The sequence below is a fragment of the Haliotis asinina genome, chromosome 5 (genome assembly GCF_037392515.1).
Source record: "Haliotis asinina isolate JCU_RB_2024 chromosome 5, JCU_Hal_asi_v2, whole genome shotgun sequence".
NCBI lineage: Eukaryota > Metazoa > Mollusca > Gastropoda > Lepetellida > Haliotidae > Haliotis > Haliotis asinina.
The window spans coordinates 4,965,531-4,981,552 of record NC_090284.1 but is presented as its reverse complement, the minus strand read 5'-3'; the positions used below and the strand labels follow the sequence as shown (position 1 = coordinate 4,981,552).

The 16,022-nt window shown below is 44.1% G+C and overlaps 1 protein-coding gene across 1 annotated transcript; it reads left to right on the top strand.

Moving 5' to 3' along the window:
• Positions 1–282: 282 nt before the first annotated feature.
• On the top strand, positions 283–15,785 carry LOC137283320 (uncharacterized). The gene is made up of 3 exons (XM_067814773.1): positions 283–302; positions 4,421–5,167; positions 15,641–15,785. The coding sequence occupies exons 1-3, from the start codon at positions 283–285 to the stop codon at positions 15,783–15,785; spliced, it is 912 nt and encodes a 303-aa protein (XP_067670874.1).
• Positions 15,786–16,022: the final 237 nt, after the last annotated feature.

Sequence of the window (16,022 nt, the reverse complement as noted above, 5' to 3'; positions counted from 1 at the left end):
AAACAATTTAAAATCTTGTCGAACCCGGATTCGAACCAGTTATAAATGATTTCTTGGTAACATATGGGACGTTTCTGGTTAGATGACTTGGTTGGCCACCCGTGATATCCGAAAATAGGGTTTCTGAAAAAGTTTTCAAAATATATGTTTTTTACTATTAATGGAGTCAAAAGTCCATTGTTGGGCAAACCACGAAATATGTCTCTGACGCCGCTTTCACACCCACCTCACTGTCCAACCATCCGTTTTTTAGTATCCACAACGACTGTTTCTGTCGACGGCATGTGCGACGACGTCTTTAGGTGAGACCACGTGTTCAGGATGATGACGCGGTTTTATGGACTTGCTGCCGCCATGTGGTTGAGGATTTCAGGACTGACATCAAATGTTCCCGCGGAAGAGTCCGGAAAGTGATCCCGTCGTAACGCAATGAGCTTTCCATTGGTCGACGGCAAAGTCGTAGGGCATTAACGTCATTTATGTCGTTCCAGAACAACCTTTTCGACAGCCGGAATGGTGCTTGTAATTTGCTGACAGACAGGACACTCATTTCGTCTTAGGGTCCGCCCGTCAGCAAATTGATAGCTTCACCAGTGACCACAGGATTATAACGGTAATCGCCAGGAAGTGGATGGGGCGGCATTCATGCTCTTGGCATTGTCAATGGTGATGTCAAACAGCGGCATGATCATGGCACCGACATCAAGGACAGGTCCTGCACGTTTGCAGGAACAAATATGCAACTTTACATCGATAATATCATACCTATTTCACCATTTGACCCTACTCTGTCTAAGTTGATATGTTCGTGTCAAGTATGAATATCTGTGGCGTTCTTCCAATATGCAGTAACTACTCCTTTAATGCGTTCATGATCACCTAGAGGCCGTTTCAACTTGAGCCTTCCACAGTCCAGAAGCGCTCACCTCTACCAGCAATCGTTACATACACGTAACCAAGTGCACTGCTTTAATAACTCTGGTAACGGCTGTTCGCAATCGTTATCAATAAAATGCACATTTACAGGAGGAGAGCGCGCAACAAAGAGTATGATTAATGTCGGGAGATTAATGGCGTGCATGGTTTGGCCATTTCGAAACACGGGTCCGGACATAGGCAAATATTAGCTGTTTGGCACGGAGTACATGAGTGCACAAGGACAATGTCACGGGGGATGCACTCCGAGCTCTCAGTCGATCCAATAAATATCAAATAATTTGTGGATTGGTTCCCCTGGCGCTGCCTATAGAACATCTATTGGCGCTCGTCTGAGGGGGTTTCATGACTGACACCACCGGCCATCTTCGGGTATTTCCGGAAACATGCTGCATTAAGCAGCGCGTGAAATCTAATTTGATAAAGTGTGACAGAGAAAAGGTGTTGTCATGTCTATAATAGATCTGAACTAGAGTAATGACGATGAACGAACTACAACCACTCTCTGGTTTCGTGTATAAAAGCGAACATTAACGTCCCTGCTTTATATATTGATTTAGGATTTGTTTATCAAACACTTAAGTCTAGTGTATTTGATTAGATGAAATGGGTTTCGTATTGTTCGTGCTCCTTCGAACGGCCGTGGCGGAAACAGTCTCTCTAATGCTCGTGGCAAGCCATCTCCATCCATTTGGACGACATCGCCCGGAACGACGTGTCAGTATCGCCATCTTTCAAGAAACAGAAGTATCTGTTATTGTATGAACTTGTAAAACATTTGACTTACAGGTCACACTTTCGGTGCTATCGAATAAATGTACTGATAAAACACAATTTATTTATTTATTGCTTGTAAATATATACATTCCGCAGAGCCTATTGAATAACGTCATTACAGAAAGGAACATCTGAAACGTTGGTTTCTGTATCTAATGCCAGGAATAAAGAAACTAATCCGATCCAGGGAAAAATATCAGGTCCAAAGAGAGACTTATTATATCTCGAATTCAATTTCGTCCTGGCCTCGCGTGAGCAGCTATCAGACATACGGTCCGGTTGCAGTGTAATTATACGCCCAGTCGCACTGTTATTATAATTATCTGTCTATACGTCAATGCTCTGTCCTACACAAAATCTATTACGACGCCTTTCCCCTAACACCCGCGATCAGTTACTTATAATAATGACATCTTATCCTGCTGACATTGATACACCTTCAGCCAATTACGGAATTTGCCGAGCAATAGTTAAGTCAGCGCCCCCTGGTGTTTGCGAACAGGCGGTGCTCCTGGAGAATTCAGACTCAACTGCCTCGAAGATATTCTGCCCACTTTCGACCTATAACAACAAGCCACAGTTTAGCCTTGATTAATCGTATCATGACCCCGGCGCTATTACAAATCAATATGTTATGAATAAATCAGTAATCCCTTGCCGCGAATAACAAATGCCGGAATGAGCGAGAAAAGGGATCCTTCGTTTCTGGCGAGGTCAGCTGGTGCCCACAACAAATAAACAGCGTTGAAAAAAGTGCCGTCGGATCCTGACTTAGAGTCCGATGTAAAATCTGACACTGCATGTTTTCCGAGGAGTAGTTTGACATGCGTCTGAGAGAGAAGCAGTGAAATAATGACAGTGTGTTTAACGGAATTTAGTTACACGAGTGTCCTTGTTTTGCTATCAATGCAAAGATAACCATATTGATTTCTCTTGCTTGTATTTAAAGACCAGTTTATGCGGTGTGTCAGTAACTGTCCATTCCCGGCAAACAGGCGGTGGACGTCAGTCGGTGACGTTTACTGTCCGGTTGATGATGACGTCCGTTCTTGCAGCTGACGTTTTCTTCGTAGAATTGTCACAGGACTTTCTTCTCATTACATTCATGAATATAATTTCCTGAAAATAAATCAGTATAAAATGCACTTTTTACAACCTCCATCATTTTATTCTTACCAATTTACGTCTTTGAATGTCATTTAGAAGTGAAAATACATAAGAATGAAGATTTTTATGGATATCAACTTCTTTATGAGAGAACACAACGTTTCGGAGTTAATGCTTACTCCTTCATCAGGTGATTGAGAAAGGGATACAGAGGTGTATTTATATGTACAGGTAAAACAATAACAAAGTAACAAGTGGAATGAGTTAACGAAAGCTAGTATAAACAAGCACTGATAGGAAGCCGATAGTTAAGATAACAATGATGGAAGCCAATGGTAATGCATTACAGTTGATTGGATATGTTTACATAACATGATTGGGGATAAGGATGGAAGCCAATGGTGATACATTACGCATGATAGGATGATGTACATAACACACGATAGGGGGGGGGTGAGCATGTTACATGAGGGTTGGTGATGTACAAACACAAGTATGTACTCGGGTAGATAGGCTATACATGAATTACATAGATAGAATGTACACAGGTAGATGAGATTAATTTATCAATAAGTCCCAGGCACTTGGTAGGTACACTCCTTGGTCGCGGTTGATGGCTGGTTTCTGTCTCCGGATCTCGATGGCCTCTTGCAGTTTCCTTTGGCGCCAGTTGTTGTTGTTGGTAGATAGTATCCTAGTGTCCTCCCATCGAATTGAGTGTTCAGGGTTCTTGAGAATGTGTTCAGAGATGGCCGATTTCTGGTCGAGTTTCCTGACTGAGGTCTGATGTTCCTTCATTCTGGTGTTGATTGGTCTCAGCGTTTCTCCAATGTATAGGTCGCCACAGTTGCAAGGGATCTGGTAGATGCATCCTCTCGGATTAGGGTGTTCACAGCTGGGTCCTTTACCGTTGGCTTTTAGGTAGGTCTTGATGGTCTTGCCACTGGAGAAGGTGACATCTATGCTGGCTTTGGTCTTGATGAGGCGTGATATTTGATGACTGATGGGGCCAAGGTAGGGTATGGTTACTCTGATGGGTGATGGAGAAGGTTTGGGGCGGGGTTCTCGGTCCTTAAGGGTCTTGTTGATGGTGGCTGTGACGAGCTGGGGAGGGTAACCGTTGAGTGTGGTGAATGTCTTTCTGAGGTGGTCCAGTTCATTGTTTAGGGCATCGGGGTGGCAGAGGGCTTTGGCACGTCTGGTAAGGGTGGCGATGATAGCTTGCTTGATCTGAGGGTGGTGGCAGGAGTTGTAGTGGATGTACTGGTCGGTGTGCGTCGGCTTGCGGTAAACTGAGGTTCTAAGTCCATCGTCTGTGGTGTGGAGGGATACATCAAGGAAGGGCAGGTGTTGGTTGGTCTCAGTCTCCATGGTGAACTTGATTCTTGGATGTTGGTCGTTGAGGTGGTTGAGGAGCTCATTGGGGTCGTTGTCATAGGCGATGGTGGTGAAGGTGTCGTCGACTTTGCGGTACCAACAGAGGGGCTGGAACGGAGCTGTGGAGAGGGCTGCTTCCTCGAAGGAGGTCATGAAGATTTCTGTAATGAGAGGAGAAAGAGGTGAGCCCATGGGGAGACCGTGCAGTCACATCCATCAACAGGTACAACCGCTCTATTAGCAAAATTGTGAAAACCAGTAATCATCTGACTTTCCTGTTACGATGCCGAGACAACAACCTCGTTCCCAGAGGATTTCAACTGTCATCTCCTGTCCCTCGCTCACCTGCCATCAACAAGATACTCCACAATGCCAGCACCAGAATAGTCAAGCACCAGATACAGCACCTACGCCGCCACAAGTCCCATCTCCATAAAGACATTGAAACCAGCAGAAGCCACCTACAAGACACCCTCGAGTCTGACCTCTACCACAAGACCCAGTCCTTAGCAGAGAAGACCAAGCAGCACCTCCATGAGAAAGTGAAAACTACCCACATCACCAAGTTCACCCAGTTACAACGTCCTTCCACCTCCAACATTCCCGAAGCTGACAACAACAACACCAACCCCAAGACAGTCATCAACCTCAGCAGCAAGCCTCTCACACCATCTCAGACATCCCTCCTTGCTAAAGGCCTGAAGTATGTCCCAGTCGCCGCCAAGACCAACACAGATGCCTTCATCACCAGCATTGAAAGTGGACTTCAACAACTGGCTCCCAATGGCAACGTAGACTACCTCCGACACCAGATTATAGACACCATCAAGCAAGCTCCCAAGCCCCGCCCCAACCTCACGCACCAAGAGAGACAGGCCATCACCGAACTCAAGAAGGATGACAGCATCACCATCACCGAAGCTGACAAGGGCAAAGCAGCAGTCATCATGGACACCCCGGAATTCCTCCAGCTCGTCAACAACAGCCTCTCAGACACCACCACCTACCTCAATATCAAGAAAGATCCGACGGCCAGACTGGAAAGACAACACAAGAAAACCCTGAAGGACCTCCATGAGAAGAGAGAAATCAACGACATCATCTTCAACCAGCTGAACCCTATCAACTCCCAAGCCCCATACGGAAGAGCCACCATCAAGATCCACAAGAATCCGCCCAAAGCCCGGATCCTAGTCTGCTCAAGAGGTTCAGTTTTCTACAACACCGCCCAGTTCCTCACACGTCTCCTCGCTCCACTTGGCAAAGATGGCAAGTCCTACATCAGCGACTCTTCATCCTTTGTCAACCAGCTGAAAGAATCCAACCCCACAGGCACCATGGTCAGCTACGACGTCGTGGACCTCTTCACCAACATCCCACTAGAAGAAGCCCTGGACATCCTTCGCAGCAAGTTAGCCAACCGGATAGATGACTTGGACACCCAGCTCACCATAGACAGCATCATCAAGCTCGCCCGCAGCTGCTTTGACACCTCCTACTTCACATTCAATGGTAAGATATACAAGCAGATCCACGGTCTCCCCATGGGCTCACCTCTTTCTCCTCTCATTACAGAAATCTTCATGACCTCCTTCGAGGAAGCAGCCCTCTCCACAGCTCCGTTCCAGCCCCTCTGTTGGTACCGCAAAGTCGACGACACCTTCACCACCATCGCCTATGACAACGACCCCAATGAGCTCCTCAACCACCTCAACGACCAACATCCAAGAATCAAGTTCACCATGGAGACTGAGACCAACCAACACCTGCCCTTCCTTGATGTATCCCTCCACACCACAGACGATGGACTTAGAACCTCAGTTTACCGCAAGCCGACGCACACCGACCAGTACATCCACTACAACTCCTGCCACCACCCTCAGATCAAGCAAGCTATCATCGCCACCCTTACCAGACGTGCCAAAGCCCTCTGCCACCCCGATGCCCTAAACAATGAACTGGACCACCTCAGAAAGACATTCACCACACTCAACGGTTACCCTCCCCAGCTCGTCACAGCCACCATCAACAAGACCCTTAAGGACCGAGAACCCCGCCCCAAACCTTCTCCATCACCCATCAGAGTAACCATACCCTACCTTGGCCCCATCAGTCATCAAATATCACGCCTCATCAAGACCAAAGCCAGCATAGATGTCACCTTCTCCAGTGGCAAGACCATCAAGACCTACCTAAAAGCCAACGGTAAAGGACCCAGCTGTGAACACCCTAATCCGAGAGGATGCATCTACCAGATCCCTTGCAACTGTGGCGACCTATACATTGGAGAAACGCTGAGACCAATCAACACCAGAATGAAGGAACATCAGACCTCAGTCAGGAAACTCGACCAGAAATCGGCCATCTCTGAACACATTCTCAAGAACCCTGAACACTCAATTCGATGGGAGGACACTAGGATACTATCTACCAACAACAACAACTGGCGCCAAAGGAAACTGCAAGAGGCCATCGAGATCCGGAGACAGAAACCAGCCATCAACCGCGACCAAGGAGTGTACCTACCAAGTGCCTGGGACTTATTGATAAATTAATCTCATCTACCTGTGTACATTCTATCTATGTAATTCATGTATAGCCTATCTACCCGAGTACATACTTGTGTTTGTACATCACCAACCCTCATGTAACATGCTCACCCCCCCCCTATCGTGTGTTATGTACATCATCCTATCATGCGTAATGTATCACCATTGGCTTCCATCCTTATCCCCAATCATGTTATGTAAACATATCCAATCAACTGTAATGCATTACCATTGGCTTCCATCATTGTTATCTTAACTATCGGCTTCCTATCAGTGCTTGTTTATACTAGCTTTCGTTAACTCATTCCACTTGTTACTTTGTTATTGTTTTACCTGTACATATAAATACACCTCTGTATCCCTTTCTCAATCACCTGATGAAGGAGTAAGCATTAACTCCGAAACGTTGTGTTCTCTCATAAAGAAGTTGATATCCATAAAAATCTTCATTCTTACCAATTTACTGTTCCGTACATCATCGACACTAGAAGGAATATTGCAAAGTTCATATTTCTCGCCCAGTAGTAAACTGACAAACTCTTACGGTATAATTTATTTTCCATCGGTCCGATGGCTCGAGTAGGTTCTGTGCGGATCTGCTGAGGTCACTTGAATGTCAAGGCTATTGATGGCCGACAAGTGAGTATGACTGCCGATGTTGTCTAAACGATATAGGCTCTTGTGGTTTTCCTCACGAAAGTTAGAGGCAAAACTCCGTTGTGGTAACTAGCAAGGTCCCGATCTACAAAGCGTTCTTAGAGCTACGACATTCGTATGCATAAACTATTGAGTTACGCCATGTCGTAGCGTTTCGAAAGTCTTCAGGTGAGAGTTATACTGCCTCCATTTCCCCAAGCCTGCACATTTACATAGAGGTCTAACATAAAATAGGTACCACAGTGTACAATGTACGCCCGCAATAACACTTATATAGCGCTAAATACATCCACTTCTTGGGTTTAAGTCCCCATGTATCTATTTATGTAGCTTGCTGAATATGAAGTGAATGGTCAGGCTCAACTACTTGCCTGCCGCATGCCATCGCGTCCCAATGGCAAATACCGGTGTCATGTCATTCATTAGCCAAGACGGAAGCTGTTTTGGAATAATATCACTAAAACATCAAAACTATTAAAGAAAAAAGTACAGCATATTGATTTCAGAGCCATTTTTAATTTTCAACTTACAGATAGACAGTTGCAATTCAACGAAACTTGCTTCAGAACCAATGTCGGTAACATGACAAGTGCGCAAAGAACAGACCCTGTGATCAGTTCTCTCATGTAAATGCCAAGGGTAAACCTCGGGACGACGGTGAGTAACAAACAAAAATCTACACGCGTATATTTAAGCTGGACAAAATGTGTGCATGACGTTTTACCAAGTTGCATACATAATAAGTATTATGTGACTGCATACTAGGAACTAGTATTTAGCCGTTTTGCGGAGATGTATGTGGCTATACATCCGAGATGACCATAATTCAGTTCGTTGTTACCTCGCCTCTCCTCGGGGTATACACTGTCGTACCCCTGACATGATGCAAACTGACACACGTACGTACGATGACTTCCTATACACATCCACATACCTGTGTACATATATACATGTCTGTAAAGCACGTATGCAAATGTTCCATATAAACAATGCTCGTGTCTACATTTGCTCGTGTAAAACATTCTAGACGAGAGCAAGAACATGGTTTGGATGCGCCCCTTTTGTCAACATGATATAAGTACAGTTATCGAACATATTTGTCCAACTTGCACCTTCACTTGATTCCTTGGCCATGATGTAATTTATAAATCACTAAAGTCATATCTTGATCAACTGACGCAGTCGGAATACTCCAAACACTTGATGAGTTCAAATATTGCAATAATTTCCCAGATAGTTTCTGAAACTAGACTATAAAACACAATATAGCCTTCCCTGTGCTTATGATTAGATCCATTTAGGAGATAAACATCATGTGTTGGCCAATTTCCGGGTGTTAATAAGTATTTGAAGCACGGGAATGCATTTGGAACCGACGACGTCAGCCGGAGGTTTCAAATGAAATATTCCCGTGCTTCAAATACTCAATAACACCCGGAAATTGGCCAACACATGATGTTTATCGACATTGTAAACACAAAAGTAAACCAAAGGGTTTTACTGTCTGCACTCGTTTACATCGAATACGGATACAGCAGTGAAGTGTCATCAGCTGGCCGTTTCAGCTGGTTCTCATGGTAGCATCTGGAGTTGCTCATTTGTGACGTCATTCTAACTTTACGTCACAATATGATTTGAATGACGTCACCACTGTTGATGACACAACAAAACAATTGTTTGCGAGGTTTCTACGTGTCAGTACGCAGTAAATAGTCTTGCAGATTCCGGGAATCTAATACCATTTGATCATGTTTTTCAACCAATCAGATTACAGAACACAGTGACTTTTGGTTTACAATATGCACTATACACAGCTATGCATAGTTACACAGAGCTTATCGGCCACAGGAGTTCTTATCCAACCTTGTCATTTACCGAATTGGGTTGGTGGGGGCCAAACCTCTTACGGCCCATCTTTACTACAGGTAGGTGAACGGTAGTGTGCTCGTTGGTATTACGGAAGTTAAAGTATGGTGAAGTTGTCAATACTTCTTGTTTCTATTTGATGTTTTGTATACATAACGACTGGTGGCATCTCAGATGAATATGATATGCGTAATTGAACTTCAGTTTACATTTGCTAAAACGATTTAATGCTTTTCGTTATTAACATGCTGGAGTATTTCATTACAAGCGTGCTTCAATTATATGTCAAGGAATGTAATGAGGCATCCCCGCTGCCCGCTGACATGATATAACATACTTGGACGTCTCTCAAGTTAACACTATTCCACTAGAACATGTCATAGAACGCTTCCTGAGTAGTTACGTTATAAATATGTAGTCGTGTATGTAGTTGCGTACATGGTACAGCACAAAATCAAAAACTGCTCAGCAATAACCTTACCAGAACTAGGTTCCTGAATCTAAGAGTGAAGGTTCAAATCACAGAGGAGGAAACACCCTAAAGTAGTGTTTTCCGTACTCGCCACAGATGTGTAATAGCAATTGTAAACCAATAGTTACTGTGTTGTGTAATCTGATTGGTTGAAAAACATGATTAAATGGTATTAGATTCCCGGAAACTGAAAGACTATTCACTGTGTATTGACACGTAAACAATTGTTTTGTTGTGTCATCAACAGTGGTGACGTCATTCAAATCATATTGTGACGTAAAGTTAGAATGACGTCACAAATGAGCAACTCCAGATGCTACCATGGGAACCAGCTGAAACGGCCAGCTGATGACACTTCACTGCTGTATCCGTATTCGATGTAAACGAGTGCAGACAGTAAAACCCTTTGGTTTACTTTTGTGTTTACAATGTCGATAAACATCATGTGTTGGCCAATTTCCGGGTGTTATTGAGTATTTGAAGCACGGGAATATTTCATTTGAAACCTCCGGTACGCACGCACGCACACACACACACACAAAACCCAAAACCTTGACATCAAAAGTGCTTCGCTCAAAATAGAAAACGAGTTTAGTCTGTTCAGCATGATATAGTCTCGTTGTGCAAACAGGTCCAGATTCTTAGCATCCAGTCAAACATGTATGTCGGTGTTCATCAAAGCGATGACGTCACGCAATGGCAATGTCATGCCCAGTTGCATCAAACAGGAAAGCACAAAACGTAATATTTAGGAATGACACACAGATCCATACAGCGTCGTATTTACTATGATCGGAGTCCGTGCATAATTAGGGAGGAAACTCGGTAATTTCCCAAAGAATAAGTGATCTTTGGGGCGGAGCGCTGTGGGATTATGGATTCGACTCGTGGTGGTATTATTAAAGAAAATATTCCCCAGGTAATAAGACAATTGACTTTACACATATAAGTACATAATCAATGTTGGTACAGGGAATTTGTTTGTAATTGTATTCCCAGGTTGATGGCCTCTAGAGGTTTATTGGTATTTATATATTGCACCTCTACGAAGGCGTATTAAGGAGGTGTACTGTACTCTGAGGTGGATATAGTAAGGAGGAGCGTGGGTATTTGATAATAAAGAGGCTAACCACCCGTACTTGATGACCGTGATGTAGACTGGCCCTTAGTTTCTGAATGCATATAATTTTGACAATAACAAATATACCCATTTAAATTGACGGGAGCCTCAGTCTTGCTCTATTTAGGGTTTTGGAATTGCAGGGAGGACTGGGCCATTGGGAAAATAATGTGGTTCGGGGTCTGTGGGGCAGAATAGCCGTTATGGTACACGAACGCACGCACGCACGCACGCACGCACGCACGCAAGCAAGCAAGCAAGCACGCACGCAAATACATGCACACACGCAAATACATGCACACACGCATATCCTTGGAACATTCCCTAACGTCTACGCTAGTGACGTGCGCCAGACGGCCGCTAACCGACTGATTTCTCAATTACAGATCAGGGCCAGATAATCAATGCCACAAGCCGGTGTGTGGAAATGTTTGAAGCACAACTAGACGATTACACTGGAAGCGCTGTCCTCTTGTGGCCAGAAAGAATGTGACACGGCACTCGTCAGCTACCAGCAATGTAGGCGCGCTGCAGACAGAGGAGGCTGGAGGATTGCAATCTGCCAACTGTCTGGAGAAACACGTTCAGGGGGTGATTATCAGGACACAAGATCATTTTACCAAAGTCCTGTGTACATCCCATTAGATATATGCCGCGTTTTCGGTGTTGTTTAACGCGGCATTGGGCCATATTCCTGCTATACTAGGGAGCTGGTCGAGTCGAGAGAAATTAAATCCAGCGATGGACGTCATGAGCACCGATGCACGCAAGGAAGAAACCATGATTCCAAAGAGTCATGATTCATGATTCCAAAGAGTACGTGGAGCGGCGTCTTATCGGTATCTCAGTTACGTATGAAGTGACGTCTAATTCAGAAAAAATTCTCGCTAAAATACAGATAAAGGTATAGGGTAGATTGTTTTTCACTGAGCAGAAATAATTGCAATGAATGAAGAATGTATCATCGTGTGTATTTGCGTCTTTAATATAGAAATACCCATGTGGCTGTGATCATGAACTCGTGAAGATCCAGCTTAAAATTGATTCTTAGTAATCCATGTTTGTCGTATGAGGCGACAAACGGGATGGGGTGGTCAACCTCGCTGAGTTGGAATGTATGGTCCAGACAGTTATTTACAGACCTCTGCTATACAGCTGTAATATTGTTGAGTGTGGCGTCAAACAACAAACCGACCAGCTTTGATATGTGAAAGTATTTCGGTCACTGCCTTACGCCATGCTACTCTTCTGTGTAGCAATATATTTCGCTCAATGCATCCATGAATATTTTCATTATGTCGGACAATTTGTTTGGCTAACTTATTATTATGTGGACATATTAGACAGCAGTCAGATCAGATCTTGGAATAGTACGATATTAGACTCCATTCAATTAATATTGCACATTCGGAAGACAATTTGACAGTGCTTCAGTATAAAAGGAAATCGGTTAAATTCCCCGTTTCACGAGTCACACCCTACTTTTGATCTCTGTTACTGAAATATCAAGTATGAACCATTAATCTCTTCTAACATAATCGTTTCACCCACTTGAAGATGGTGTCACGGCGGTGTGGGTAGCGGACGCCCACTAACCCTATCACAATCCTCAATACGTGAGGCCCTCCAGCGGAAATCGATCGTTTCTTCATGTCACTGAACGTAACGAAGAGTAAACGCATTCACAGCCCTGTGGACGATGTCGTACACATACACGTCGGGGTCGATGTCCCTGGATTACGGCATAACTCTCTTCAGAACCATCGATCCCTGCTTTAGAACCGGAAGTCCTGCTAATGAAACAAAGATGGCGGTCAATTACCGGTAATCTGACAATTGGAGAAGACTGTGAAGGTTTCGGAGTCAATGGAGGCGCGACAAGTATTGGACGCGACCGTTAAAATGATTCTCTGTTGCACTGAAACATCATAAAAAGTTAATTGACTTGAAACATCTTTATAAAACAATTTTTTCAAGGACGTGCTTTTATGTGCTGAGTGTTATTTACAAGGGAATGTCGTTATTCTTGAACACAAATGTCATATTTCTTGTTGTGAGAGGGTATCTGACAACTTCACGCCGTCAGTGGGATATGAAATTTTATATCAGATTCGTGTACACAAGGTCATTAAAACAATTAGTCTCCTTGAAGAAGTCAGCTTAGCAGGTAGAAGCTAACGACACGGTTTGTGATTTCTCCCGCCCTTCAGTCAGGTGTTCGATCCTTCCACATTGTCTCTATGTTATACCAGCTAAGATTTCGATTACACAAATACATTACAGGTATCAAATATTCATAAAGCTTTTGAATGGTGATTCCACAGCTCAGACACATTGATCCAATATTGGCTTTCTCGGTAATTATCCTTTGTTGACAAATAATCCGCTGTGAGGCGACACGGTTGAATTGTGATCGCTGTAAAGGTGGCAATGACAGGAGCAGCCATGCATGGAAAGAACAAGTCAAGCTATTAGCAGCTCCTTTAGGGAGATTCCTATCGAGCATATACATCTCGATCTTTGCTAAGAATAGCCTTGGCTTGTTTACGCTTATCTGCCTTAAAGGGCTCGGGAGAGGGTGAGATTAAGTTATTTTCATAACCACGCCCGGCTATTAGCGCCTAAGTGCTTGAGTCTGTTTAACGCAGCTTTCTAAAGGGGAAGCTTAATCTGGGAGGAAATCCCGAAGTGGTATTTTTCTTTAGTTGTTATGACCCTGATCAAGCTATCATCGAACCTGTTGTGAACCTGTGATGGTGCGTTTCTGGCACGTCTAAGGGACGCAACTCGGCATTGCAACTTCCGGTTGCTCATCCGCCAACCCTGTCAAAATATTGTTTAGCTAAACAGTCAGGGATAGCCCTTTGAATTTTGACACATAACTCACTGAATGACTTCATGAGCATCGAGCTACGAAACTGGTATACGACCACATGCGTCAACCAATCAGCAAGCCTGACCACAAGGTCGCTTTAGCCGGCTCTTCCGATGAACATGCCTTGCTGAAAACCAAATCTAACAGGTATCTTCAGGGCTGGCGGAAGGGAATGGTTTATCGGACTGGTTCAATACTACTTTTGGTGTTAGTTTGTTCCGACTTCAGTTGTGATTGCTTTTCTTTGTGTGCGTTATCGGCTGTTTTGATAAACGGTGATGTCTCGCAGGACTCACAATCGGTAAAGCTTTTTACGAACTATTTGCGTTATTTGTCTAAATTATTATCTATTGTAGATATGGGCTTAATTGTATGGTTTGGAGAATCGGGATAAGTGCTTAACCACACCGGGCTCAACTAAGTGACATGTCTTCTTTGTCTTGCAGCTTGCATGCTTATCCCTATCAAGACTCGCAGGAACTATTCTACCTGTTGTTACTGTTACTACGGCTTCTGCTGCAAGTAGTAAATGTGCTGAGTTGTATCATGAGATATATCATTCATCTAAACATTTAAGTGACTACGGCTATTTAAGCAAACAAAAATACTGATTTAGTGTGAAAGAAAACCGAAAGCCTCATTTAGGACGAGTGCGTGTGCCCCTCCAAAAAATTTTCTCTTTTTTTGGTCCAAATACTCTAATCATATCTCACGACTGGCAAGTAACCACGTCTGGGTTGAAATCACCAGTGACCTTTTATTATGGGCGTCCCATGATCTCGAGGTCACGGTGAACTCTCGATGACTGCAACAGTTTTCTTCCCTGCGCTACTGAAAAGTTCGAAAACTTTGACTTCGTCTCAACCGGACCAGAGCTGTTTGCTATCTGTGACGAGTGCAAATGACATAGATCCACTCATTTTTCAGTATCAGGGGCGATGGGATTTCGGGTAAAAAAAGCGCCTTGTTAATTGATTTTGGTTTAAGAAAAATAAATCTAATTAAGCAGGGGAAAATGTCCTCTACTTGCGTCCAAAGAATATATACTTATATTCATTCTTTTAAGTAACTTATAAAATATATGTAGAACAAGTAATTTAGCTTTAAAAAAACGATTCCCAAAACACCCCCATGACTCGAAAATCCAGTGGCTGTCTCACCAAGGGGATATAAAGAACGAGTCGTATTATATACTATAGCTACTCCAGGCAGAAAGTCGCAGTTGGTTAAATATCCGCGACAACAACCGAGTGTATATGTGTTGATTGATCTCCGGCATTACCATAGACAGCATTAGATCCATCTACACTATCAGATACTTAGCGATATCAGTTCAGAACAACCAAGTCTTGTTGTTAATCGCCCTCCTATGGAAGGTGTTATAAATACCATAGCCCTCCACTGACACAAAAGCATATTGAATGTAAACATTCCCAATGCCCTTGTAGGCCGAAACACAGGACAGGTCTCAACGCGCCACTTATCAGACTGAGCATGTTCACAAGCCGCTCCAGTATGACACTAATATCGTATCTCTGTCTGTGTGTGTAGATCAACATGCGGGGATATGTGTCGGGAGATACATGCACCGTTAGTACGGGGTCGTGACCTTTAGCCAGTTAATGTTCTTGAACTTGAAACCAGGTGAGGGCAGGGACGCTGGGCCGAGTTCAATGAGCCAACTCGGATGAACGTCTTACTAATGCGACTCTTATACATCACCGAATGGTCTTGAGCCAACGGTGGGCCAAACGATTAAATAACGAATGTCGTTTTTCTTTTGTTGAATTCGTGTTTACTGGATATTGTTCCTAGTTGCAGCTTCCAGGACCTACCAGCGTGTTACGTTGGAATGTGTAGACGTTGTGTAGTGAACTCTCATTAAACAGCAAAATATGCCTCAGAATTTTCTGCGCCTGTGTTGAGCGGTCAGGTAACCACGCCCTCCTGTCCGAGTCTGACAGGAGGGAGATAAGAGACGACACACAAGAAAGCCCACAGACTGCACTCTCCCTGGGTGGCAAGACTCCCAGGGGCAGCTGGGCGTGAAGCGTTCTAGGGGGTCACAAGGTTAATAGAGTTGAAACTGACATGACCACGACCCAGGTCCACCTGCAGTAAGTGAAATACTAACGTTTTACGGCGCTTTGAACAATACCTCAGCCATATGGGTGGGGCTTCTGAAATTAGCACCATGTGCAGTACCCATGTCTGAAGTCAAACCCGGGTCTTAGTCGTGACGAGTCAACGCGTTAACGGCTTGCCTTCCCGGCCCATGGTGTACAT